This window comes from Arachis stenosperma, chromosome 2 (genome assembly GCF_014773155.1).
Source record: "Arachis stenosperma cultivar V10309 chromosome 2, arast.V10309.gnm1.PFL2, whole genome shotgun sequence".
In the NCBI taxonomy this organism is placed as follows: domain Eukaryota; kingdom Viridiplantae; phylum Streptophyta; class Magnoliopsida; order Fabales; family Fabaceae; genus Arachis; species Arachis stenosperma.
Genome location: NC_080378.1, coordinates 114529781 through 114557746, shown reverse-complemented (window position 1 = coordinate 114557746; position 27966 = coordinate 114529781). Strand labels below are relative to the sequence as shown.

The 27966-nt window shown below is 30.3% G+C and overlaps 2 protein-coding genes across 2 annotated transcripts; one reads left to right on the top strand and one right to left on the bottom strand.

Moving 5' to 3' along the window:
• The first annotated feature begins 13178 nt into the window (after positions 1–13178).
• LOC130960678 (transcription factor TCP9) lies at positions 13179–14717 on the top strand. Its single transcript, XM_057886127.1, has one exon. It carries the CDS (start codon positions 13304–13306, stop codon positions 14315–14317), a length of 1014 nt encoding a protein of 337 aa, XP_057742110.1. The 5' UTR covers positions 13179–13303; the 3' UTR covers positions 14318–14717.
• Positions 14718–21189: 6472 nt separating this feature from the next.
• LOC130963496 (phospholipase D gamma 1-like) lies at positions 21190–27727 on the bottom strand. Its single transcript, XM_057889605.1, has 10 exons — positions 26024–27727; positions 25339–25455; positions 24874–25068; positions 24349–24600; positions 24164–24232; positions 23908–24061; positions 23618–23766; positions 22516–22695; positions 21909–22106; positions 21190–21694 (listed from the first exon to the last, which is right to left on the bottom strand). The coding sequence occupies exons 1-10, from the start codon at positions 27725–27727 to the stop codon at positions 21401–21403; spliced, it is 3312 nt and encodes a 1103-aa protein (XP_057745588.1). The 3' UTR covers positions 21190–21400.
• Positions 27728–27966: the final 239 nt, after the last annotated feature.

Here is a 27966-nt window from a genome sequence, read left to right as displayed (position 1 = left end):
TTATAATAAAAACAAACTAGAAGTCAGGTCTCATAAATGTATTTTTATTAGGTACTCTTCAGATTTTAAATTATATAAATGCCTATCATATCATCTAGTGGTAAAATCTATATTTCAAGACATGTACAATTTGATGAAAACAAGTTTCCTTATCAAACCATATTTGCATAAAAAATTATTCCTACATCTACTGTGTCTAGTTCTGTGATACATGATTATGCACCTTTATTTGATCATCATAGTTTACATAACCATACTACTCATTCTTGTAATTCTCTTGTTACTCATACAAGGACTCATGTCCCTAATGTTGTGCAAAGAACTAATAATAATCAGAATACTCCTAGAGCCACAATACCAAAAATATCTCTGTCTCTTCCTCTAATACACACTCAATCCCCTGCTGACACAAACACTCATTTACTCCATATTGACCAATCTTCGCCACATACCACCAATCAATCCTCAAAATCAGAAAATGTACACCCAATGATAACTAGGTCCAAAATTAATTCTGCAAAACCAAAAATCTTGACTTCCACTGTCACTGACTTGGACTATAAGGAACAACCACCAAAAACACCTAAAGTAGCCCTTAGCAAGCCTCATTGGTACACAGCAATGCAAGAAGAATATCAAGCCCTTACTCAATCCAATACATGGTGTGTTGTCCCTAAACCACAAAATGTCAAGGTTATTGAGAGTAAATAGATATATACATAAAAAGGCACCCTGATGGCACTGTCCAGAAGTATAAAGCTAGGTTAATGGCTCAAGGTTTGATTCACTCATATTCTTTTAAGTTTTAGATATAAATTTAAAAAAAGTTAATTTTAATACACAGTTTGATTTATACGTTTAAATAATTTTTTAAATAATAAATTTAAAAAATAATTATTTTTATTAATACGACAATACACAATTAGTTGTGTGTATAAAATTCTGGTGATTCTTATAATTTTGCAAAATTTTCAGTTAAGCCTCTATACTTTTGTTTTTAATTGGGTCTCTATACCAATTTTTTTTTTCTAATTAGATCCCTCTTGACAGTAATTGCAAAATCTTCCATCAATATTCTTTTGTGTGTTGACGAATAAACTACCATTTTATCTCTCAAAATGTTAATTTCTACTTGATTAATTTACTAACAAAATAATATTTGTAGTCCAATATAGAGGTTTAATCAAACATTACCATCTTTTAAGTATCATGGGTGTAATTATTGATCTTTAAGGATTGATTTTAAAAGAGCTAAAAATTTAGTGTTAAAATTATAATTTATTCTTATGTTGAATTATACTTTTAACCCAAAATAAGGTATATTATTCATAGAAGAGGTATCTTATTGTGTTGTAGTACCTCTGTGTAGATCTAAGAACCAAAGAGTTTAACTTGTCTTTGTTTCTATTTATTAAGGTTCCTTGTAATTGAACATGTAATTGAACATAGAGGATATTTATTTTCTTTCTTAATTATAGAACTAATGTTTTCTATGTTATTTATTAAAGGTATAATTTCATCGAATTTTTAATTAGGTCTTTATATTTTTTTTTTAATTAAGTTTTTATACCATATCAAATTTTGTAACTAAGTTTCTACCGTGACAAAAACATTGAAATTAACGGTATATTCTATTAAACTATACAGAATATTTAGTCAAATATTAGGCATATTCGTTTTGTTTAACGGAATATTCCGTTAATTCCAGTGTTTTTATCATGATAGGGACTTAATTACAAAATTTGATACGGTATAGAAATTCAATAGGAAAAAAAAAAGTATAGAGACCTATTTAAAAATTCAATGAAATTATAGGAACTAATAGAATAATTGAATTTTTGATTAAAAAAAAATGAAAAAATGTAAAGGCTAGCTATGTCTTTACATTCAAGTTTGGCAGCAATGATTGTGTATGTTTAAAGGTCAACTGGAATATTAATTTTGTAATTTGGTAACCATTGCTACCTCCAAAACTAAGATGTCCCAAGTTTTTTGTCTGTTTTTTGTTGGTACAGATAAGAATAAGATGTCTCATAGTTAAACAATACTCTAGGAGGCTAAATCATTATCACTAGGCATACTACAGTGCTTTGGCATTTTTTTTTTCATTTAGAAATTTAATATTTTCTTATGTGTTGAATGTTTGAACAAAATGTCTATATTTTGGTACATTAGTGTGAAACTATTCACAAGCCTTTTGAATGTGGAAATTATTATGGAGGACTCATGAAGCACTTAGAATCTTCATCTCACCAATGTTCATGCATGTATCAACTTCCAAAGTGGCATGGCATAGTATTTTGAATACTAATTTCAAACCATTTACCACCAATTAATCATATAGTATAGTGAAAATATGTTTTTTTTTATATATATTTAAATATATTAATCTAAAAGTGTAAAGGAAGAAAAAGGTAATGGTGACATAAAATGAAAAGTGAAAGCTATTATAAAAATGTTAAATGCTTAACTGTATGAAAAATAATACAGTAGTATATTTTAAACCAACAATTCATAGAAATGGGATTTATTTAAATTTTATTAACATGTAATACTTCAGAAACAAAATAATATAATATGCATAAAAGCCATTTTATAAAAAGGAATAAGAATTGATCAATTGACTAGAGAGTTGTATTAGTGGACACTCCAACGGAGTCTTATATATGCTTAATTCCAAAGTGGGTCCCACAGGCACCAAATCATTAGAACATGATATATTTGAAGGAAATATTGACCATTGATATGCTTTAAGGCCAAGTGTATCTATTTGGGATCACTAAAAATTTGGAATATCATTTTGATCTCAAAAACTTCAATTTCACTAATGAATTCTAAAATTTTAAATGATATTGTAATTTTTAAGTTATTTTAAGCTATTTTTTATACAAAATAATTTTTAAAAAATGACTTAAAAAATATTAAGAGTATTATAAAAATTTGTAATATTCTAGTAATTTAGATAAATACTGGTTATAATTATATTTTTTTAATTTCTAAATTATTATTGACTATGTAGAGTATTTTTTTAATGTCCTAAGCCATTAGGACATTACAAATTTTTATAGTACTTTTAACATTTTTTAAGCCATTTTTTAAAATTATTTTGTATAGAATAAAATATTTTTTTGTTGTATAATTTAAATAAATTTATTTAAAAAATTTATAAAAAAATATTCATGAGCTATTTTTTTGTGACATTCACGAGCTATTAAAAATGCGAAAAAGAGTATTGTATGAAATTCGAATTGATAGCTCATTAATATTTTAAAGAAGTCTCGTAATTAAATATTTTGTTAGCTTTTTTTTAATGCATGAAATAAAAAATATATTTTTTAATTTTTTAATTTTTTAATTATTAATTTTTTTAATCAATTATTAATTTTTTAATAAAAGAATGGGCAGAATTAAATTATGAGTAATTTGAATCTGCTCAATTCGAATTACTATATGCAGCGTGTATGAGTGTAATTTGAATCACCCTGATTTGAATTACTGTGGGTTTAATTCGAATTAGGTTGATTCGAATTAGTGGGTGTGTGCGTGTGTGAGTAGTTCGAATCAATGTGATTCGAGTTACATGTTATTAAAGTTCGAATTAGGCTGATTCGAACTGTATATAAATGGCTCTTGGTTGATTCATGAACCAGATTTTGGTTTAGTGGATTTCTGTAATTTTTTCTCCCCTTAGCTTAATACAGTGATTTGCCCTTTAAATGATATTGTAATTTTTAAAATATATTACTATATTTGAGACTATTGTAGTATATTTTGTCAGATAAAAATAAATTTTTAAAAATTACAACATGATTTCAATATTTTTAAATCTATTTTGTTAGAAATTGCATCTTAAGGCTAAAATTGCTCCAATAAAAAATTGATTAAAGCTTAGATTGTGATATTAGCCTTGATTTATTCATTAATTCATTTAGGTTCTCAATTAACTACTTGCCTCTTAATAAACTGAGTTAATTCTCTATAAATGATTTCCTTTAGTTTTGGTTAAATATTTTTTATTAAAAAAAGGTAAAATTGATTTGTATTGTCATCCCATACACAAACCAAATTAGAGATAGATATTTATAGTATTAAATAAGGTTTTATAACTTTTATTCTTACCTTAAGAATAATTTCATTATTATTAGAGGCAGATTGCATTCTCATGTTAGAAAGAATAATAATAATAATAAAAAAAACTTCGTTTACTATCCTATTTGATATTATTATCATCTAATCATATACTAATTATATGTGAAAATCTTAAAAAAGGAGTAGATGAAAAAATATAAGAAAACTTTAAAATAAATTGACATGAATAAATAAAATGTTATCCATTGAGTAATAATTTAAGCAGCATTGATTGAAGAGGAATAAATAAAAGGAGACAAAAGAGAATTCAACATAACAAAGCAGTGGGTGGGAAAAATAAGAGAATTGAAGGCTTCTGAATTCTGATGATTCACTCATCAATCACCATTCACAAATCACAAACAAGCATCGTGAATTAAGCTTCTTTTGGAGGGTCCCTACTTTCCATCCCCTCTTCTAACACCATTCTCATCCAATGGAATAGTTCTTTTCATCATTCATTTCTAAATAATAAATAATAAACAAAACCATCCACGTTTCTTCTTATTAATCACTTGATTTGGTTCAGCCATGTTCTTTTAAGTTTTAGATATAAGTTTTGGAAATGAAAAAGAAAAAAGTTAATTTTAATACACAGTCTGATTTATACGTTTAAATAATTTTTTAAATAATAAATTTAAAAAATAATTTTTTATTAATATGATAATACACAATTAGTTGTGTGTATAAAATTCTTTTACACTAATTAATAATCTATGAAAATTAAATTCAAAATTATTAACATTTATTTTGGTTAGTTAAATTTGTATAATTTTTTTTAATCAATGTTTGAATTTTATTATCAGGAATTGTATTTTTTTTATTATATCTTTTATGATTTTAAGTTTGAGAACCAAAAAATGTACGGAAAATTAATTATATATTAGAGCAACTTAATTAATTTTGATAGAATATTTGAAGAGTAGTTACAAGAAAAATAAATAAACTTTCCATAAGCAACTAAGAAAGAAAAGAAAGAAATAAAACGAGTTCATTAGGTATTTTTTTTTTTACGGTATTTTTCAATCCGACAGATTAAAAATTAATTCGTTGCGAATCTAAGCTTCATTTGAGGGTCTGTTGTTAGTCAATGAATTGCTGCATGCACAAGACGAGATTTGAACCCTAATACTTGTTTAAACGAACGAGTGAGCTGACCACTCGGCCAACCCAAATTGATTTAAAGAAGGTCATTAGCTAGTATGCAAAAGTTGGTAGGGCAATAAATAATAAAACAAAACCTTTTAGAAGGAAAAATGGAACACTTGTTTGTGAGATGAGTTAGAAGGAGGGTATACCCTACACCATAAGGTGCAGTAATTTGGGACCTACAACAAGCAAATTAAAGGTCCCCCATCCAGAAGGTTGTATGGAAAAACAATGTAGTCAAAATAATTAAGAAACAAGTAGGGACCAATTGATTGAAAATGGGGCTTCTTCAATTCCCATTTTGCCATTGCTGAGGGGCCCTCTTCCAAATCCAAGACCAACCATAGGTGAGAGACTGTATAGTGCTGAGTCCCACAAAGTGCCACAATAGTTCCAGTTTAGTTAATTAATATGGTAATTAACTAATTATATGGTTAGTTTTATCAAACTTTTGCTCTATTTTGTAACTTGTGCTGAGGGCTGAAAATGAGTCGAGCTAAGTCGAGTTAGACCAAATTTAAACTCGACTCACGAAAATTGAGCTTGGCTCACGGCTCAATTCATTAATGATCGAGCCTATTTCTTAAGCTCAAGCTCGACTCACCGAAAGCTCACGAGCTAACTCGAGCTCTCAAACTGGCTCAAATAAGATAAACATAAATACATAATCTATAATTCTATATCAGTAAATTATAACTTATATATTTTAAAAAATATTTAAAAAGATTAATTTTATATATCAATAAATTATAAATTTTTTATTTATGTCTTATATTAAAATTATATGTAAAAAATAAATATAAATATTAAATAATTAAGATTGTTATTATATATATATATATATATATATATATATAAAATTAAGTTCGCTCACGAGCTAATGAGCTGAGCTTATCCAAGCTCAAGTTCGACTCATTTAATTTATGAGTTCAATTCTAGGTTCAAACTTGGCTCACCAGCTCACGAGCTTAGCTTATTGAGCTGTTAACGAGTCGAGCTCGAGGTGGCTCATGAGCTGGCTTGACTCACTTCCAGCCCTACGTTGTGCTTAACTTAATTTTATCATTTTTTTAATATTTTATATGGATTTAGTTTTTATATACAGACATTATAAAAAAATTTTTATACAAATAACTAATTGTGAAATTTAAATATTTAATTAAATAATAATGTACAAGTGAAGCATGAGTTAAGTTTCATTTTAATTCCTGAGATTAACAAATTGTATTAATTTAGTCTTTGATTTTTTAATTGTTATAATTTAGTCTTTCATATTTAAAAAAGTATAACAATATAATTTCTCATATTTTTTTGTTACGAAATTTAATGTCATTAGTAACGTAGCAAAAATCATATAACGTTGGACATATTAAAACAATATCATTTAAAATTTTGTACAATACTAAAATATTGTGCTCCTTTCCTTATCATTTCATCTCTTTCTTAACTAAATTTCAAAAAAAATTATCTCTTTCATGGATAGAAATAATTAAAAGTTGCTGTTTTGCTGGAGGAAAAAAGTGTTTGTGGCCAACCTTTGGTTCTCACGAAGTGTGGATCGATGTTCATAGAGGTTGAGAAAGGGTTTAAGACTTTTACGTGTGTTTATAGAGAGATTAATGATAAAAAATTATACTTTCACTTTTATTCCTCTTTTTTTGTCCTGCAATTTTGTAAATGAAAAAAAGAACGATAAAAAGAATAACAACAAAAAAAAATTGGATAGAATATTTTTTAATTTAATATGTTCAATGTGACAAGATTTGAGTCACGTTACTAATGACGACGTTAAATTTTAGTACAAGACAATATAAAAGAAATTATATTAATCTACATTTTTTAATCTAAAAAATTAAATTATAACAATTAAAAAATTAAAAATTAAATTAGTGTAATTCGTCAATTTTAGATAGCAAAGTGGGGCTTAGCTTGTAGGACGTTAATTAAGCAAAACTAATCCTAATTAATTAGTAGGCCCACCATTAATTTTATATTAGGCTTGTGGTCCACTTACAAGGTGGCCAAAAGCCACCCAACTTCAACCAAACCAGAATGGTCACGGCCCTATATTTCCGGCCCGGTGGGACCCACAGCTACAAGTGGTGGGGCGACAGACAGGATTGATTGGTGGAAAACCAACCGTTGGATTTGAGATCAGGCTGGGCCCACATAAGGATGGCCCGTACGGATCACCAAGTTGCGGTGCGCAGCCAGAGGGCATTACACGGGCGAGATAAAGTGGGCCACAAGTTAGCGTGTCATGTGTATGTGGCCCATGAGAGAGCATAGTTGGCATCTCAGCGTGCGCACTGGGTGCATGTTGGGCCCACCAATACTGGGAGAAGATAGAGGATGGGCCCATCGGGCCCTTACCCTTTTTAAAACACTGGGTGTGGATGGCCCGTGGGGTCCCAAGGTTGCATGAGGAGAAAGTGGAGCCACCCTATCACTTTCTGTATCATGGGGTGATGGGTGCATGCACAACAAGACAAAATAAATAAAGAGTGAATCATCATAATTATAATGTGATTCTATTCATTTTTTATTTTTTATTTTTTCTTTTTTCATGTCCCGCGGTTATTTTTGTATTTATATCAATAAGGAAAAATTATTTGAGTTTTGTGTATAATTATATTAAATTATTCACTATATTGAATTGAGAATGAAATCACTCATTTATCATCAATAAGTTGGTACAAATTATTATGCTAGCTAGATTGCTAGTATTGTTTGAAATTTTGAATAAGGTAAAGTCCAACAAATTTAGAAACATAATTACTAAATAAAGTTTAATTAGGGAGCTAATTTTTTTTTTTGTTAATATCATCAATTTTTTCGAATTTTAAATTTTAAACCATAAATTCTAAATTATCTAAAAAATAATAAGAACTAAAAAAATAATTTTATAATAAAAAATTAGTTAATATTATCTAGTTAAAAGTTTATTTCTTATTCTTATTAAAATAAGTATTGTATAATTTTAAGATAAATTAATATCTCTTCATGATGGAAGTAGGTGAAGAGAATAGTGAAGATATCACGGTAAAAATAAATTTCAGTTTGGATAATGTGAATAAAAAATAGTGACATTTTTTTTTCATACTTCGAATAAAAATAATAAAAGAGGTACATTTGATTTGAATGAATGAAAGCTATAACCAATAAACATAACAAAAAATATGCACATACAAGATAAGAAAAAATGTCTCAAGCACAACACAATATATATAAATGAATAAATAAGCAGCATGTGATTCATGAAAATAGAATATGCCTTCTCGTAATTGATGATAAGATTGGTTAAGCTTAGTGTATGTTTTGTGTGATATTGCATTGCATTGTATTGATAGTGAGAGCTGAAGTCACCAATAAACAACCTATTGTTTTTGTCGGCCAAACAATTTCTCTAGTGATTTTTTTATCACAATAACTTAAATAATTCTAAATATTAATACTGAAGGAATTAGTGTAATAATAAACGAAGAATTGAGTTTTCCATCCATATTTTTGCACTCACTAACTTTAAGTCTTTAACTATGTATTAGAGCGGTCAAACGGATCAATTTGATTTATTTAGGTTTGATCTATTTAAATCTATAAATTATATATACGAGCCGGTCATAATTTGTTTAAATTTATTTTATTTATGGGCCATAATTTTTTAGTCTTAAATCGTTTATAACTAATCTAACGATTAAATAGAGTGATTCGTTTACATTTTACTTATTTTAAAAAAAAAATTGACAAAAAATTAATTTATTTTATTTAAAATTTTTTTTAACCAAATAGTATTTTTATTGATGGGTCTAATTTTCGGATTAAACAAAAAAGATGTCAATAAAAATGCTAATTTTATTTAAAAATTACAAAATAAATTAAATGAATTGTCTGTTTAATCTGTTATTTTTTTAGTTAATTTAGAGTTTAATCTGTTTACTCCAAAATTTAAATTGACCTAATTTTAAAAATAAAAATCTTTTTGTTTAAATACGTAAATAGATTGACCAAACGGACCAATTATATATGGCTTCTTTTATTTAAAAAAAAAAGAAAAATGTATATTTTAAGATGAACACATGTGCATAACACATTAACACTTTGGATTAAAAAAGTTTATTGAACAATTATCTTAACTTTCTTATAACTGAAAACTTCACCTTTTTTATCTATAAAGTTTACATACATATAAAGATAAACTACTTCAGAGTGTAAAATAATGTTCAAAGTCTCATTTTAAGAAAGTAGAAAGGTATAAAGTCATACTTTACTAAAATTAAAATATCAATAAATAAATTTTTTTGGCTAAATAATTATTAATTTAACATACATAATAAAGAGAACACAATAAATTATAATATAAATAGCCAGGTTTCCACGTTTACGCACAAACAAAAATTGTCCACCAATCTCAAAAGAATCAATCAATACAAGAAAGGGATTAATAATATATTGGAAGCAGAAGAAAGGGGAAAAAATGTATAAAGGAGGAAGAGATAAAAAAATAATAATAATAAATAAGAAAAAACTAATATTCTTTAAAGTATGTGCGTGTAGGTAATTCCGTCCATACAAATATGTCTCCAATTAGGTTATACATTTTTGTCGTTAGTCTGATATATTTCTAGTTATATAAATATAGTAGAAGTGGGAATTTAAAAAAAAAAAAGTATCCCCAACAAACCCTGGCTTTAGAGTGGTGATGAATGACATATATATATGGACAAGAAGAATGAATATATACGTACATACATAATGATAGAATATGAACGAACCAAAAATAAATTTATTTGTTGAATTCACTAATTGAGACAAACTAAGACTCATTTTGATGGAGAGAATGAAATTATTATTGTATATTCACCATACATATACAACAAGACTCATTTTAGAGGAATAAAAATAAGAAGTTAATTTTTAATTTAATTCATTATTATTGGTTAACTTTTTATTGTAAACTAAATTTTTTTTAATTTAAAATTTAAAATTTAGAATCTAAGATTTAAAATTTGAAATAAATTTTTTTTTTCGAAAAGTTGACTTCTTGATTAAATTCATTTTTGAGTCTTACTTTATTTTAATTTATAAACATTGAACATTACTTTTACACTATGAAACAAATTTTGAAGTAGATGTGGAGATTGTACAAAGAAATCGATCGAGTAGGACCATGATGCATGTTGGCATCTTAATTTGTTAACATTTAAATAAATTAAAAATTTTAGTTCATATCAACAAATAATGAGCCGAATTTTGAGCTTTTACATGCTTTACTTATTGATTTTTGATTAGCCTTGGATTCATATAAATGATGCTACTTTTCAGCCATTATTATTACCATATATTATCATCCCCTCACACCTTTTGGTATGTGAGACTAATTTCGTTTTCAAGAGCTCAAATCCTAACATGCATGGTTCATGAGCCGTGACCTACTCAATTATTTAAGCTCACTTTTTTTGTTTTTGCCAAATTTTGTATAATTATGATAATTAATAATGTTACTTTCTAATTGAGCATTGCAATGATAGTTAAATGATGTAAAGTGATTTTATGCACTTATTAAAATGATGTTACATTATTTGTTTACTCTTGAATGATAATCAAGTGATATCTTGGCCTATAGATTTTAAATATATTTTTTAATGATTATTGTATGATATGAAATGTTATAAAATAAAGTATAATGCATGCAACACAAGCTTACTGTATTGACTTTGGATTTGGATAGTTTTCAAGTCTTGGTCATCGTCTTCTTTATCTTTTTGTTATATATAATTTTGTTTTCCTTCATTGATGAAAAAGCACTACATACAATTTCTTACTTAGTGTTCCCATTATGTCTTTTCCTTCTTTCTTTCTCATATCTGCCTTTAAGTTAAGGCTTCTTTGTTTGTTCCTATCTTGTTTCTTCCAACTTTTCTATTTATTTAATTTATTTACTTTATATTATTAATAGTCTCAAAATGATTAAATGATGTAAATTGAATTTATCTAATATTAATAATTTCATATTCAATTTTTGACAAGATAAAAAATATCCATGTAAAAAAATTATAATATCTCAAATTGAATTTTAATAAAATATTAAAAAAGTCTAGTGATCTATTTTTTTTTTCTTCTTCATATAGAGCTAGATTGTACACAATTTCATTTATATATATTTCACTACACTATTCATCTTTTAGGGCAAGTGTGGCTATTTTCTTGTTTTAACATCAAGATCTCATGTAGTTGCCCATTTGATATAAGATTAATTAAATGCATTCATGCCTTTAAAGTTTAAACTAGTGGGTATGGGCAATGCTTTCGTTTTCAAAAATATTATTTTTATATATATTGGGTGCATACGTGTCCATTTGAGAGTTAAAGTGGAAAACCTTTAAATAAGCTAATCATATATATGCTCCTACAAAATTATCGTTTCCATGCAAATATATATAAAAGCTAGCTCTAGAAAATATTTTGTGTATGTCATTCTTGTCCATATTGTCCAATACTATGAGTTTTAAATTTGATTCTCATGTTTTCTTCCGGTTATTTTTCTTAGGAATAATTTATAGATATATATTTTTACTAAAATAAACTAAAGTCTTAAAGTCATTTGTTAAATTACTTAACATGGCCTTGTACAAGAAAATTCAAAGGATCTAATAATCTAAGGAGTTCAAAACCTTATTTAGTCGCTTCTCTCACATAAGCTTAGCATGTATCTATTGATTATATATAAAAAAAAAAATTTAAGTGTATCACTATACTGATATTTCAATAATTTTTAATTATTAATTATAATTATAAAATATATATAATTAAGATTAATAATTAAAAATAATTAAAATATTAGTATATTGGTATACTTAAAACTTTTTTTATATTTATTATTATTATGTATATTATTCTTATATATTTCAATTTTTAGTATTAAAAATAGTTGATAAAAAATTGTTTTATACTACAAAAAGAAAGTATATAAAAATATCATATAAAAGCAGTAGTTCAAAGCTTCAAATGCATTATTCACAAATTAATTCGTCAAAAACCAATACCTTTAACTGTTGACAGTTCAAACTAGGTATTAGAGCCTTTATAGGTACATTTTATTCCTCTAGGATTTATCATAAAATTTTTGCAAAGTTCTTAGCTTGTATTAAATATTAATACTACTTTCCCATATATAGGAATTTTCTTGTTATTGGCATGTTGTTAGCTAGATATAAAATTATCAGCATACTTCTATTTAACAATTAATTTTTTGGATTAAATAATTCATGATCTTGCACACACAAAAAGTGTTAATAAATAAATAAAAAAAAAACTAGTATACATCTATAATTTCAAGCAACACTCTTCATATACAGACTTAATTGACCTCTAAAACAAGGGATCATCCCCTATGTGGCTATGTATAAGATGAAAATGATCCAAAATGAAAAGAAAACTTAGACAAGGAAAAGAGAATAATGTTCTTTTTCCCCTTATCCCTGAAATACTTCATAGCATCCATCATCAACTCATCATGCAAGAATCTTATCAAGTTCCCTTCCATGCTCTTTCCCCTCTCTCCCTCCTTTTCTCACCCTCTTCTTCTTTTCACCAAATTCTTCATTTTCTCTATAGTTGCCAAATAAGTGAATAACATTGACCAAAACTTTCCACACCTTAACACACAAACCCCATTTAATGGGACCCATCACGTGCACTAGTCTTAATCTCCATGGGCCCAACAACCCATCACCACCGTAGATTTCTTTCCACGTTAAAATAATCATCCGTTCAACAAAACGGGCCCCATCTTCCATTCTCCAATTACCCCATTACCTCTTTCTCTTCTCTCTCTCGAAACAAAACCACCACATTCTCATTCTCAAACCTCAACTTTCGCTCCTATATATATTCACACACACACTTTGCACTCTTCCATTCTAAAACCCAACTCCAACAAAATCTCACACAAAACACCTTCCTCCTCATTATCCTCAAGAGATTTTCCACCTCCTACGTTTCTCTTTCTTCTCAACATTTCAATTCTATGGCTTCCGAACCTTCCAGAAACATTGATCTCACGCTTGGAGAGCCCAAGGGGCCCAAGGAGGAGCCCGACACGGAGGACGCCTCGCCGTCAACGTCTCCGCCATCGGCCATACGCGTCATGCCGGTGGCAGTGCACATGCCGTCCATGTCCATGAACAAGGCCTTAGTCCAAGCCCAAGCCCAGGCCCATCCAACTCAAAAGAGAGCCTCCACGAAGGACAGGCACACCAAGGTGGAGGGACGCGGCAGGAGAATCCGAATGCCTGCCACGTGTGCGGCCCGGATCTTCCAGCTCACCCGGGAGCTCGGCCACAAGTCCGACGGAGAAACCATCCGATGGCTTCTCGAGCACGCCGAGCCGGCAATCATCGCCGCCACCGGAACCGGCACCGTCCCCGCCATCGCCATGTCTGTCAACGGAACACTTAAGATCCCAACAACCAAACCACTGTCAGGATCCGACCCGGAACCGGGAGACCCGCCCTGCAAGAAGAAGCGCAAAAGACCCGCCAATAGCGCCTACGTGGATGTTAACGAAAGCGCTGTTTCAGTCTCCGCAGGCCTGACGGTTACAACAAATTCCGTAACTAACACCCTAACAAACTCCACAACCTCCTCCGCCACTCACATAACAAACTCTGTAACGGCCGCTATAATACCGCAGCAAACCGCTATTGCCTTACCGCAAAACGCGGTACCTGCCATGTGGACGGCGATTCCGTCCAACGCTTTCTTCGTCGTGCCTTCCGTGGCGGCGGCGGCGGGGCCTTCCAACGCGCCGCAATTCTTCACATTCGCACGTCCGATTTCGGCGTTTGTTTCGTCGGTGATGACGCCGGTTCAAATTCAACCGGCCGGTTCGACTGCTCCGTCGTCGAAATCTCCGCCAAGAGCGACGGTTATGGCGCCGAGCAGTGCAACTACGACAACGCACACGCTGAGGGATTTCTCACTGGAGATTTACGATAAGCAGGAGCTTCAGTTCATGTCGAAGTCTAGTTCAAAGCATTGAGACAGGCTTTGTGAATTGCCCTTTCTTGTTTCGCCATTGATGGGAGGAAAGAAGGGAAGGGAAGGGCGAGGTCGGAGCGCGAAGAGGAAGAGCACGTGCGCACGTGAGGTTAGGGGATTGAAAATGGCGGGGACCACGTGCGTGGGGGTGTGGGTCAACATGAAAAGTGGGGGGTCCCACTTTGTGTGTTGGGGTGTGCTGCTGCGTGGACCGTGCAAGAGAGGGTACCACTACTGCTTCGTCTTCTACAGTTCTACTACTACCCTTTCCTTTCTTAGCCATTCGATTTTTTAACCTCCTTGTATATTATTATTGCCTATCAATTTTAGGACCGTAAAATGTATAATTTTTAATTATTATTTAATAAAAATAAATCAGTTAGGTAAACCAATTTTCTAATATTATGTTATCAATAGTGTAAATTTTGCATGGGAATGATAATAATTCTCATATCGCGAGCCTAAAGAAAAAAAGAAGGTAAGTTTGTAATATTTTGGACCTAAGTTAAAAAAAGAGAGTGTACATTTCTTATCATTTATCAAAATATACACTTAATGAAATCATATAAAATTTTCACATAACATTATTTATTATGATTACTCATGCATGAAGTTATAATAATTAATAGAAAGGCTTGTAATATGAGGTTTCTTTTGCATTTGGAATCTCTTGAATATGAGAGTTTAACCTTCCAAATAAACAACACGTTATCTAAGCTTTGAGAGAACCATGTTCTAGTCTTGATAGAACAAAAAAATTTCTAAGAGTCAATTAAAATGGTGTGATGATGAAAATTTGACATAATTTATAAACAATCTTTATAAAATGTTATTTTAAAAAGAAAAAGAGAAAAAGTATGAGTCAAAATTTACTGGTATCTTATCTATGGGGTTGTGTTGTAGGTGAGGATTGTGGTGTGGTGGGTCCATGGAAGGTAGTGGTCATGTGAGGGGGTGGGCGAGGGACCCAAGGCGGTTGGGGCCCTCCAAAATGGCTACTGGGACCGTTCAATAGCCGGCCTTTCCGAAGTGGTCCCCACTTGGTGTGTGTAGCTTAACATTAGATGGACACGTGTCGCATTATGGGTCGTTGGCAGTGTGGGGTACCACTTTTTGCACTTCGACACGTGGGGGTTTCTGGTGGTAGGTCCCACTTTTTTGCAGGACAAGAACTACCTTTAATTGGTGTCTCCGGTTTGCTGCTATTGGACGGAGAAAATTTGAAAGAATGTGAGGAGAAGATCAAAGACAGATTGAAGATTAGAAGAGTGTGAGAATGAGAGTGAGTGAGAGAAGATCAATCAATGAGAATGGTATCAGATGCTTCAAATCTTTTTATATGGATTTTCATTTTCATTTTTTCCTTTATGGGCCCCTATTTTTGGGGTTTCCATGAAAATGAAAGTTGTTTGCCTTTGATAGTGTTAGCTAATAATGTTGTTTTTTTTTTAACCAAGGATTAATATGCAATAATTTATTAGTCAGTAATAAATTTTAAATAAATAAATAAAATTTAAATTTGTAATAAATTAATTTTTAATTTATTATATTAAAATATATCGTGAACAACACAAAAGTTAATAATATTTTTTTAAGAGTATTTTTTATTTAAAAAGAATATTTTATTATGAATTTTAATTTTCTTAAAATTTTATTGTTAGTCAATATATTTATGTATACATAAAACAAACTTTTAATGTTTATCATATATTTAAGTAAATGAGTGATTATTCAACTAATTTAAATTAATTAACTAATTTGAATGTTAAAGACTACAACATATAAGATAAAAATATATTTAAATTTTAATTTGGATAATGTTATTAATTATGTATGTAATTCTTGGTTTAATGTTGTTTAATTAGTGTATAAAATAATGAAGTGATAGACAATATTGTAAAGCTCTTACGGTAAAAAAAATCAAGTATGACATATTTAATATTATTCAATCTAAAAAGATGCCGATGTAACTTATATTTATGTCTAAATGACGAATTATATTAGAATTTATTGAGATTCGATTTATACGATTTGAGTTTTTTGGGGCATAATGAGATTAATTTCCATAGTTGGATATGCTTTATTGCTTTTTGTAAAAAAGATTCAAACCTTAACGTAGCTTATGAAGAAGTAGACACAACATTATCTTTGAAGCTTTTGAGTTGTGTAATGTAGCTTTCAATAGATGGTTCTTTTGACAATGATATATAGTTTTAGTCTCCTATATTTTTAAATGCATGTTTCTTGAGTTCTAATAATTAAGATGGATTATTCTAGATTGTGCTTAAATATCTCTAGCGTTTCATGGATGAATAATGTTACATGTGTTTAAACTTTAAAGCATTTTTAACTTCAAACGTCATTATGATCATCCACTAATAATGAAATATTCTTGTCTAAAGATAAATTTCTCTCTTAACACTCAAACTTTTGTGGCTATATCATGAATAATAAGCTTTTTTTCTGGTAAAATATATTTTTTGTTTTTAAAATTTATTAAATTTTTTTAAATATTCTCAATTTTTATTTTGTTTAAATTTTATTTTAATTTTTTTAATTTGCATTAAATATATTTCTAGTAATTAATTTTTTAAAAAATTTTAAATCAATTTAGCAATAATTTTATAAAAAAAAATTTTAACACAAACAAATTAAATATAATTGTCATTGAGTTGATCCTAAACTTTTTAAAAATTTAACTATTATCATAAATATATTTGATGTAAATAAAAAATTTTAAAAGACAAAAATAATAAAATAAAATTTAAAAATATTTTAAAAATATTTAACAAATTTCAGAAACAAAAAATATATTTGATTTTTATAAAAAAAATAAAGAATTGGATTAGAATCCTTTGCCATTGAGATAAAACAAACATAGATATGTGTCTTTGTCTCTGTAGTGGATGAATCATACATGATAAGAGTTCGACATTAATCACTTTTTGGGTATAGGCAAAGAGAGACAATAAGAATTTTATCCTAATTGTTTTGATAACTCGAGTCAGTTTAGTGGAACATATAAATATAGAGACATCAAATTAAATTTACTCGAGTCAGTTTAGTAATTTACAATGTCATTTTTATATAAAAATGTCACCGTGAAAGTATAAAAAAATTCATAGCAAAATGTAGATAAATATTTATAAAAAGACAAAAAAAAAGGATGGAAAAAAAACTTTGTCGATATTTTCCTTCGGATTGCCATCAAAACGAAATCATAGGAAAAGAATTTTTCATAATTTTGAACCACATCTAAGTTTTTTTTTTTTAGGGATAGTTTATAGATTTTAAATGCACAAGTCTTTTAAAAATGATTATTGACTGATTTTTCGCTATGCTCTTAAAATAATTGGATAATTCGAGTCAGTTCAATTTTATATATAATGGTAAAATTAGTAAGACAGTAGCTTTTTCATTTCCATGTATTTATAAGAATCTAATTCTGTTTAAACAAAATAAGTACCAATAAACTAAAATATTAAGGTCAAACAAGTATTCCAATTATGTTTCTCCACTTTAAATTTTTAACTTCTCTTTGGAAAAAAACTATGAGAGTACTATATATTAGAATATTTTTTTACTCGGGAGAATCTTGATTATCTAGTTCTTTGTTTTGGAAGCATTCATATATTTATTCAATTAAATGCTGACTTTGGGTGGGGAAGAACGAAGGTGGTTTGTGCTCTAAGAAACATAGAAAGAAAAAAGAAAAAAATTAGTGAAGAACCTGGGAATTCTTTAATTATAAAATTTTTCATTCTTATAGAGATACCTTTATTAGCATCTTATTATGTTATATTATTTAATATTGTTTATATATCTTATCAAATATAATTTTAACTCAAAATAGAAAATCTTGGGTAGATTGTGCATCAAATCCTACCAACCAAGTAACAATGCAGCCTTTTTGTAAGACCTACAAAGAGGAATAATGGCCTTTAATTAACAATTATTTTAAGAATTAGAACATTATTATTATTATTATTGTTATTATTATTATTCATCAAAACAAGAAGATACATACAGTACTTTTATGTAAAACTTTTTTGTACTAACTGAAATGTTAAAATAATTACTTTCTGAACAAGCAAATTTAATAACATTATAGAAGAGATAAAATTGCAAATAATTTCAGTCATTATTATGGTTGCCTCAATAAAAATGTCGATTATTTCAATCTTTAATATAATATTAAGAGTTAGATAATTCACGATCCCCCTTAAATATTCATTATTAATCCGCGGCTACCTATAAATAAGGAGGGTTCAGTGGTCCATCAAATGTGTTAGGCCAATAAACCCCACTAGCATATCACTGAGGTCAATGGGTCCCTCTTTATATAAATAATATATTTTCAACTTTTCCAATAAAATAATCATCAATTTATAATTTTGTCAGCTAGGTGTATGGTTCATAATCAGAGGACCACTAGAACTAATCATGTTTTGTTTTTTCTTAAAAAAAATTGTTTAGTGTTGATATTGTAATAAGTAGAACTAGTATAAATAAAATTGTCATAATAAAACATTTAAGATGAATATGTATATCAATATTAAATTTTTGGAATAAAAATAAGACATTTAAAATATTAAAAACCAAAATAAATTTCTGTCCCATTGGTAGGAATGAAAATATAATAGACAATATTAAATAAAAGTGAGGAGTTTGTGGATTAGAAAGAATTTTCTTGTTTTGCAGAGCGAAGTTGTTATCCCAACTTTTTTATTTTATTTTATGTTTTTACTTTCAAAAAATAGAATTTAACTTTTATTTACTATCAATACGGAAAAAAAATTTATACATACATCTATTTTATTATTTACGTATTATCACATTAATAAAAATAATCATTTTTATAATTATTTTGTGAATACTCATAAAATAATCAGAATATATAATTAGGTTATTGTATAAAATATTTTACGTTATTAATATATCGAAATTAAACTTCAAAAAGCATGTGTAATTGTGTATTGTCCAAACCGACCAACTATTATTATTATTATTATTATTATTATTATTATTATTATTATTATTATTACCTTTTAGACCAATAACCCAATAAAAAGAACCAATGGTTGTTAACTAATTCCTTGCCACCGTGAAATTTGAGATTGAATTTCTTCAGAAGAGAATATATACACATATTAAGTTTAAGAGTGTGACATAACAATAAGAGACCATATTGAAGATCTTATCTTAGTGGAAAACAAGCAGAAAAATCTAAGCTAAATTTGAATTTGGTCAGAGACGGCATTTGCAAAAGTGCCTTGCAACTTTCCAAAGTTATTTGTTCAAACAAATAAAGTAATTAAGTATTGGACTCTTTGATACTTGATAGTCATGCCGAAGAGTAAGTAAATGAAAATTAAGCAAATATTAGAATATTACTCTCTTATCTTGTGAATTGAGTATGTAACAAACTATCTATTAAAAAAATGGTAAACATATTTCATATCTAGTATAAAAAAGTTATATATATATATATATATTTATCTTTGATCATGACAGAATTTCTTAAATATTATTTTAAATATTTTTAAATAAAATAAAGTAAGAATTAATTTATAGGGGGCTAGCAGAATTTGTGATGTTTAGCCATCAATTAGCCATTATTAATATTTTTAATGGTGTGAGATGACATTTAATGATGCAGAATTAATTATTTTTCTTTTAATGTTTAAGTGCTGACTAAATTTCAACAAAAATGCTAATTCCTACACTTTCTCTTAATTTATTTTAAAAAAACAAGGGTTTGAAGTATCTACTTTTGTTTAATATTTAAAATAAACTTTTTTTTAATGATACAGTATCACTGTGTTTTTTTTTTTGGTAAAGATATTATTATCTTTTGTGGCAAAACATTATGCATAAATAAATAAAATAACTCATCACAAAAGATGGTTGAAGTAGCATTCATAGTAGAAAAGATTGTTGAATCGCGTCTCAAGTGATTTGGACATGTAAGAAGAAGATTGATACAACATTCAGATAGGAGAATGGATGAGATGGAAGATAGACAAGGGGCGAAAAGCAGAGAAAGATCTAAGAAGACCATCTATGAGGTGGTCAAACGAGATCTACATGTAAACGGTCTCTCTGTAGACATGATATATGATAGAGTATAATAGCATCATTTAATTCATGTGACCGACCTCACTTAGTAGGACAAAACTTTGTTGTTGTTGTTATCATCACAAAAGTATGTATTGTGGTCCCTCCCACGATGCAAGTGAACATACATATCGTCATTCCATGAATAAAAAATTAATTATCTCCATAATAATAAACTAATGTGATTTGAAGTTCAAACTCATTTTAGTTAGGGTCAAATAGACACTTGAAAACTAGTGACTTGGAAGAAAATTACAAAAACAAAGGAAATGAATACAGAACTACCTCACATCAAGTTTTGGGTAGGTGCAATGGAGCATGTTCTATATTGTCCTTACCTTTTTTTTGTTTCTTGTTTCGGTAATTTGGCCAGTGTATTGTCCCTATGTAGGACCAATATATATTTTTCTTTTGGCATTGTAGGACCAATGTTTTTGACTTTGTTTTTGTGGCCCTGCTAGCACTCATTATATGACCTAAATACAAAAGCATGGGGTGTGTGGCCCAACTTGGGGGATACACATTGAAACTCAAGTCTCTTAACAACATTGGGTCCACCATAGAGCTTCATATGCTAATTTTGCTAGCTAATTAATTCTTAAACTATTAGTAAATATATACTAACTATAAGACATTTCAAAACTGTTTAGAGGAATATGTAAGGTATTCATTAAAGAATAAGGAATGAGATTAAAATTGTTTGTCACTATACAATGTTTCAACTTATAAGACATTTTAAAATTGGTTTATCCTCTATAATTGTAATTTACACTAATCATTTGATCTTATACTAAAGATAGCAACTAACAATGGTGTTGGTGTAGTAATAGAGATACACACTAGACACTAGACACTTCCTTTCCCGGGTATAATCCGAATTCTAGTCATTGAGAGAGTGCCTCTTGGGAGAAGGAACCTAACTATGATCGAATAATGAATGAATGAATGAATGAATGAATGTGATAATCTAAATGGTTAGATTCTCCTGAATGCCAAAGCATGAACCAACAATCTTGCCTCCAACATCAGGAAACTCTTCAAAGCCAGGAATGGGTTTAATCTTACCCTTCCTATCAACATCTACAGGGTACTTCATCAGATGGCCTCTCATTTCTGATACCTCTTTAGCTGAGTATTGTTTCCAATTCAGTTCACCCATTGTTCTGACCCTTGAGACACATTCAAGACTCTCTGGTTCGAAGAAGCACTCTTCAATTGTCCCTGTGTGTTCTGCCCATAGTGACATCCTATAGCCATGGACCTACACATTATACTATATAGTTCAACAAAGAATTCTAATCTAGATATGTAGTAATGTAACTTTAGAGTTTCAATTGGTCCCTCTTAATTTATTTTTGGTTTTTAGTCCTGTAAATTTTGATCATCCTAAATATTTTCAGATATGTACATAGTTCTTTTATTTTCCTCAAGATCTATAAAAGAGTAACATAATTTTAAAGATGATCTTTCTTTACCTGTCCACGAGGAGCAGAATTGTTTCTTGCCCATGTATGATGAGGTTGGTAGGCTCCCATTGCAATCTCTGTGTCCCTTCCTCCGTCCATGGAGCGCTGGTTGATGTTTGCAGAACCAATTATCACATATTCATCATCAACTATCATACCCTTTGAATGAACATAAATCATGAATCTTCCATTATTTCGACTTTGTGCCTGCAAAACAAAACAAAAAGGAAGAGAAAAAAACACCATAAAATTTACGGCAAGGAGAAATATAAGATCAAGATGCTTACATTGTCGTATAGAATATTTGTGGTACTCATAACCCATGCATTTTGGTACTCTTTTGGCTACTTATTAGTCTAAGAATTATCTAATAACAATTAACAACTAAGAATTAATAACAACTACTATCTAAATACAAATTTATCTTTATCAAATATCAAACCTTGCAATTAAACTATTTGATGTACTTTCAAATGAGACAAACTTAGATTATATTCTTTCAAGGCCTCTATCTCCTTTGTTTATCTTGACATTAAGCAAACAACAAACAACAACAAAGTTTTAATCTTATCCCACTAGGTAAATGACAAAGGGAAGGTGAGCATTGTATTCTTACCTGTGGACTATTTGCTGGGGGAGGAGCTCCAGTTCCATTAACATTCTCATATATACCACAGGCCTCGCGATTGCCAAGACAGAAAAAGTTCAAATAGTCTTGTGGAGAGAATGCAGTTTCAAGTCCAGTCTCAACCAAAGCATTATATACTGTCTGATACATATTTTGCATTGTTTTGTTCTGCAAAAATATATAAAAACAGTGAGTAAGAAATGCAGTATCCAAGTACTCATAGGTTTTATGAATTTTAGTTTAACATCAGGATTCATGAAGCAGGTTTGAGTGCTTTTGGAAGATAGTATAAACAAAAAAAATTTTGTTTTCTAGTTTTTATTTTATTTTATTTTATTTTTGCTTTTTCCTTCATAGAATTGTGTAAATAGAAAATATTGAAAATGAAAACCCAAGAATTCTGAACTGAGGATTCACTTTCTAGCATAATTTTTGTGAACTTTTTTTGGCAGCTCATACATAACTTTTTGACACATGATGGTTGCAATGATATTTCCTAACTTGAAAATTACATTTTATCAAAAAGGGAAACATATAAGTAGCAAAAGACTTGAAGATGGTTGTAAATCACAAGATGATATCCCCTAACTCATTTACTTTCAAACCCCATAAATGGGACAATATTCACTGAAAATGGATTACTAATGCTCAATTGTGTCTATAGGATCAAATTTGTCAAAAGAACCCTATTTTCTTTCTATTTTGCTTCTAATATGTAACTAGGACTATACACTATAATTTAGTTGACAAAAGATATTGATAGTGATAACCAATGTAGAACTCGGTTAAAACTTGTGATGGAGGAAGGTTGCATAAAACTTTGGCAAGAACCACTAGAAAGATTTCAATTTTTAAACGATTTTACAATAAAGATTGTTGGTATGATACAAAATTCATCGAACTGTTAAAATGACACTTGTTAACTCTTTCTTCACTATCATGATTTCCAATTTTCAACTCTTATTATCAACTTTCTTCAATTTTGATTGGACACACTTAATGCTTTGTTAATTTTGTACCAAAACACTCTGAGCCATTTAGTGGCTATGATGATTTTATTAAAAATTTTGCCTTAAAAATGTGAAAATACCTGCCAATATAGAATCCTTTGGGTGGCAGCCCCTGTTGGAATACCTTCTGGCCACATTGGAATAACAATGTACACAGCAAATCTCTGATTTTCTCTAATCTTTTCAGCAATCTTCAAAGCAATTTCTATTGGAATTAAATTATCAGCACCTGCAAAAACATGAAATATAACATAAACGAGATATCTTTAATTTTCTTCTTTATAATAATTTGTGTTCAAATTATGCAGCACAGTAGGCCAAATAATTGTTGAAGCAACAAGCAAGAATGGTGCACAAAGAGAATACATACCAAGATCCTTATATTGAGTCTGACTCCAATTGAATGAGGATCCAATGAAATATTGGTTCTCTATATAAATGTAATGTTGTGCTGAACGGATGGCCTTCACATATGCTTCATGTATGCTCATGTCAATCATCACATTCTTTCTGCATACCAAGTTCTGTAAAACCACAATAAGCTTAACATTCTCGTGGCGACAGAAGTTTAGACTTGAAAATAAACATAAAAAGGAAGAAATACACAAAAAAGGTCTTGGGTTCACCATGCTTTGTGCTATTTTTGGATCCTTTGGAAATCCCTTGACAGAATTAGAATCAATCGAGCGAAATATCTGCATTTCCAAATTATACAGAATTAATTTGTTTAGTTTAAGTAGCACAAATAAGAAGAAAAAAATGTTGCTTCTAGAAAATTTGAAAATATTCATTCAGGACTAATAGAAAATACCTGAACATGCCATGCCTCAGGATTATCGTCATCGACACTAGGAACATCATTCACAGTCAAAAAATCTTGAATCCGTTCTAATCTAAGCAGTGCATCATCATATGCATTACCTTTTACCTTTGAAACCCCTTTAGGTTTTGCAGCTCTTAACCATCTCTCCTCAAAGTTTGCCAAAACATCATAAGCCGCTGGACCATCAATTTTAGAGTGCAAGTCATGCCACGGCTCTCGCAGGCAACCACCAGTATTACCCTGTCATTAAATAAACCACAACATAGGAATAAATTAGTCCTTGTTTTCAAACTTCTCTATAAGTAGATTTTAGCTATTAGCCTATTACAACATAGTTTCACCATGATTTCCGGTTGATTCTAAATCTTAGAGTGACATCTTATTTTTAAGTTATATTTTGGTCACCTTTCATCATATATTGGCATTCATTTGTGGTATGTTAGATGTTTGATGGAGAAATGGAGTGACACATGCAATGATGCAACCATTTGGAAACTAAAAATAAGAGATTACCGCGAAACATGGATTGTGATAGTCATCCTTATGCAGTGTTTGCAATGTCCTAAAGAGAGGATGGTATGGATTATCGTATCGCCCGTCACACAAATCAAGTCCACCAACAAATGCTATAATTTTTCTTTTGCCATTTCCAGCAGCAGCATCCACCATTACAGTTTTTTGATGATGTGTATATATTGCTTCAATTTCCTGATAACCAGAAAAGGAATTTTAATGTTCATCTATGAAAGGAAAATGAAAACATCTGTGGGAATGCAGATTCAAATCAAATATCTAATAGCTAGCAAAACTATATTCTGTTTCATAAATTCTGAAATTTGTGACAAAAATTTTGTTTAGTTACCTGACAGAATCATGTTAGTTGCAAGCATAGTGTGTGCATCATATGCCAAAGTCAATGAAAATCTCTAATAATGTGAGAAATTAAACAATGGAACAAACAAAATATATCAACCAAACCTTTTGTTTTGCCCAGCTATGTCGTTTTCCTGCATTGCGAGAACAAAGCTGCACTTGTACTGAAGAATGCTTGAAAAATTTTCGAGTTTCCTCATCATGAGTTGCCATGAGACCATCCTGAATATAAAGTAGAGAGTTTTGTATAATTAAAACTAAAAGATAAAATCATGCCCATTCTTCTGATAAGCAAAACCCCTGGAGAAGAAAAAATGTTCAAGGATCTTAATCTTTAATTGAAATAAAATAAACAACAGAAATCACATCAGAGAAGTACTAATAGAGGACAAAATAAAGATTTTTCTCTTGTCATATGCATTACCAATATAATCATTTGGCTGAGAGAAACAAGAAGTTGAACGTTATTGGTATGATTTTAAAAAATTCCCTTTATTAAATATACAACTTTGTAATCAAATAGATTGAACAATTTATATTCCTTTTTTACATTTTGAAGTTACACAGTTCTTACAATAAATAAATATTTGAAATGCGTTTGGTGATGAAACTCCTATTTATCCATTCTTATACAGTTTCAGACTCAAGCTCTTTTTACTGATCTTAAAAAAAATTCAAAGCAAATAGAATACAACTATGATGACAACATGTAGCAATAATAATACCATCCTAACAGGCCTCCCAAACACAGAAATGCAATAATAAGAAAACAAAAGATTGCCCTACTTACCGTTTGTATACCAAGGATGTTTCTTGATGTAGGGTCATCCCAAACAAGGAGAAGCACTCTTACTCCTTCCTGTGACTTAGACCTCAAAAGATGACCAAGGCTTTCCGTTGGGCCGGCATCCCTAATCAACTGAACTTTGTGCCATACTGACCAGCCCGTGATATATATTAACCGTTGAGCTTGACTTATTGCTTGAAATATGTCAAACCAACACTTTCCATGCACATAATGCATCTCATTATCAAGCATCAAATTAGGGAGACAGCCATCTGGAACATGAGCATCTTGATATAGAGTAACAGTTCCACCTCTCCTCAATGGAAAATAAGTGCCGGGAACCCCGATATACTCAGGACCTGCTCCAACTCCTTGTTGATACATGACTAGTTTATCAATTGGAGTGTACTGTATGGTTAGGCTCAATACAGCACCTTGCTTAACAGGTTTCCCATTACTATTCAAAATCGGGTAGGCCCCTTTTATTACTTCCCCTGAGTGTATTTGTTCGACTGGAATCGCCACAACACCAATGAGTTCTGATCCCACGACGTCACTGTCCTTAACATGAAAGATAACTTCAGCAGCATTATGCGCAACAGGAACACAAAAATGCTGCTCCCAAACGGGGTCCTCACAGTTCTTAATCACAAAAGTCCTCCCAATCACAGCACTTGATACGCGAATTGACACATAAGGATCGCTGGTATTGCCCTTGCCCGGACTACCAGGCATTTTGCCAAACATATCCCCCAAAGTTCTGTGGAACATGTCTAGATTTGGAAGATTATTGGCTTCATGAATCCATATATCTAAATTTCCATGTAGAAGCAAAGCTCTCAAAGAAGACCCTTTATAGCTTGCAAGCTGCAAACTCTGGTTACGTGGCGATTCATTACACACACTAGGCGAAGTCTTTAAATCCCCTACATCAGAGGTAGAACGTCTCCTGCCTGATAATTTATCCGAACAACCATTAAATTCATCATTCCTCCCATGAAATGGAACTGAATTCGAATGCGCAAAATGTGGTGCAAAAGGGCCAGTTTGTGCAGCAGGAGCAGGGGGTGATGCAGGAGCAGAGGGTGATGTAGGAGCACCAAGCTTGCTATCTGATATCTGAACATTGCATATAACATTTTCCAAGGAAGGACTCCTAGGAGAGCTGGAAATGGGACTCTGACTAGATTGTGATGATACTCCTGGACTTTTAGGACCTTGATGGTAGGGGAAAGTATAATAATGAGGTGGAGAATAAGCCGACTTTTGCCCCGGACTCAGAGGATAGTCCAGCCGTGGTGGAGGCCGCCGTTTAGTTGTTGGCACCCCGAGACTCAGGGGATAGTCTAATCGCGGAAGAGGGCGGTTAAAGGCAACCAATTGAGGCGGAGGGCGGTTAATTGGAGGACCAGGGGAGCTAGAACCGGGGCTGGGTGACACAGGAAGTGAGGTGTATGCATATCTATGGCTACATGGTGAGTGTGGAAGAGAAGGGTGTGAAGAAGGTGATAAAGGAGGTGGAGGGTAATAGTTGTAGGAATATGGTCCCGGGGGATAAGAGAATGAATATGCAGGGTGATGATGAGTTGATGGTGCATGTGGATCAGAACCACCATGTGGAATTGGAGATTGAGCTCTTGCATGATCAGAAGGGCTCCTAGACCTAGAGTTCCGATTTTGGCTTGGAGATCCATTATTATTCTCCATTTTTATCAATCGAAATACTCAAATTGTTCCAAACCCTACTTGAATTGATGATCATGCAAAACTATTCCACAAATTGAATTAAAAACAAATAAATTAAATTAATTATGCACATAGAAAACAATAATAACAAAGGATTACTGCATCTGTATTAGATGGTGGTATTGAATGTTGATTGAGACGGAAGAACACGCTAACAAAATTCATGCATGAGAATCCTTTTTAGGAAACTCAGCTGAAAG

Excerpts from the sequence above, each read along its gene's own strand:
- LOC130960678 (XM_057886127.1), top strand. The coding sequence starts at position 13,304 with ATGGCTTCCGAACCTTCCAGAAACATTGATCTCACGCTTGGAGAGCCC.
- LOC130963496 (XM_057889605.1), bottom strand. The coding sequence starts at position 27,727 with ATGGAGAATAATAATGGATCTCCAAGCCAAAATCGGAACTCTAGGTCT. Across the intron at positions 25,456-26,023 it reads ACATCCTTGGTATACAAACG|GATGGTCTCATGGCAACTCA; the intron begins GTAAGTAGGGCA and ends CTTTATATTCAG. Across the intron at positions 24,062-24,163 it reads CAAAAATAGCACAAAGCATG|AACTTGGTATGCAGAAAGAA; the intron begins GTGAACCCAAGA and ends GTGGTTTTACAG.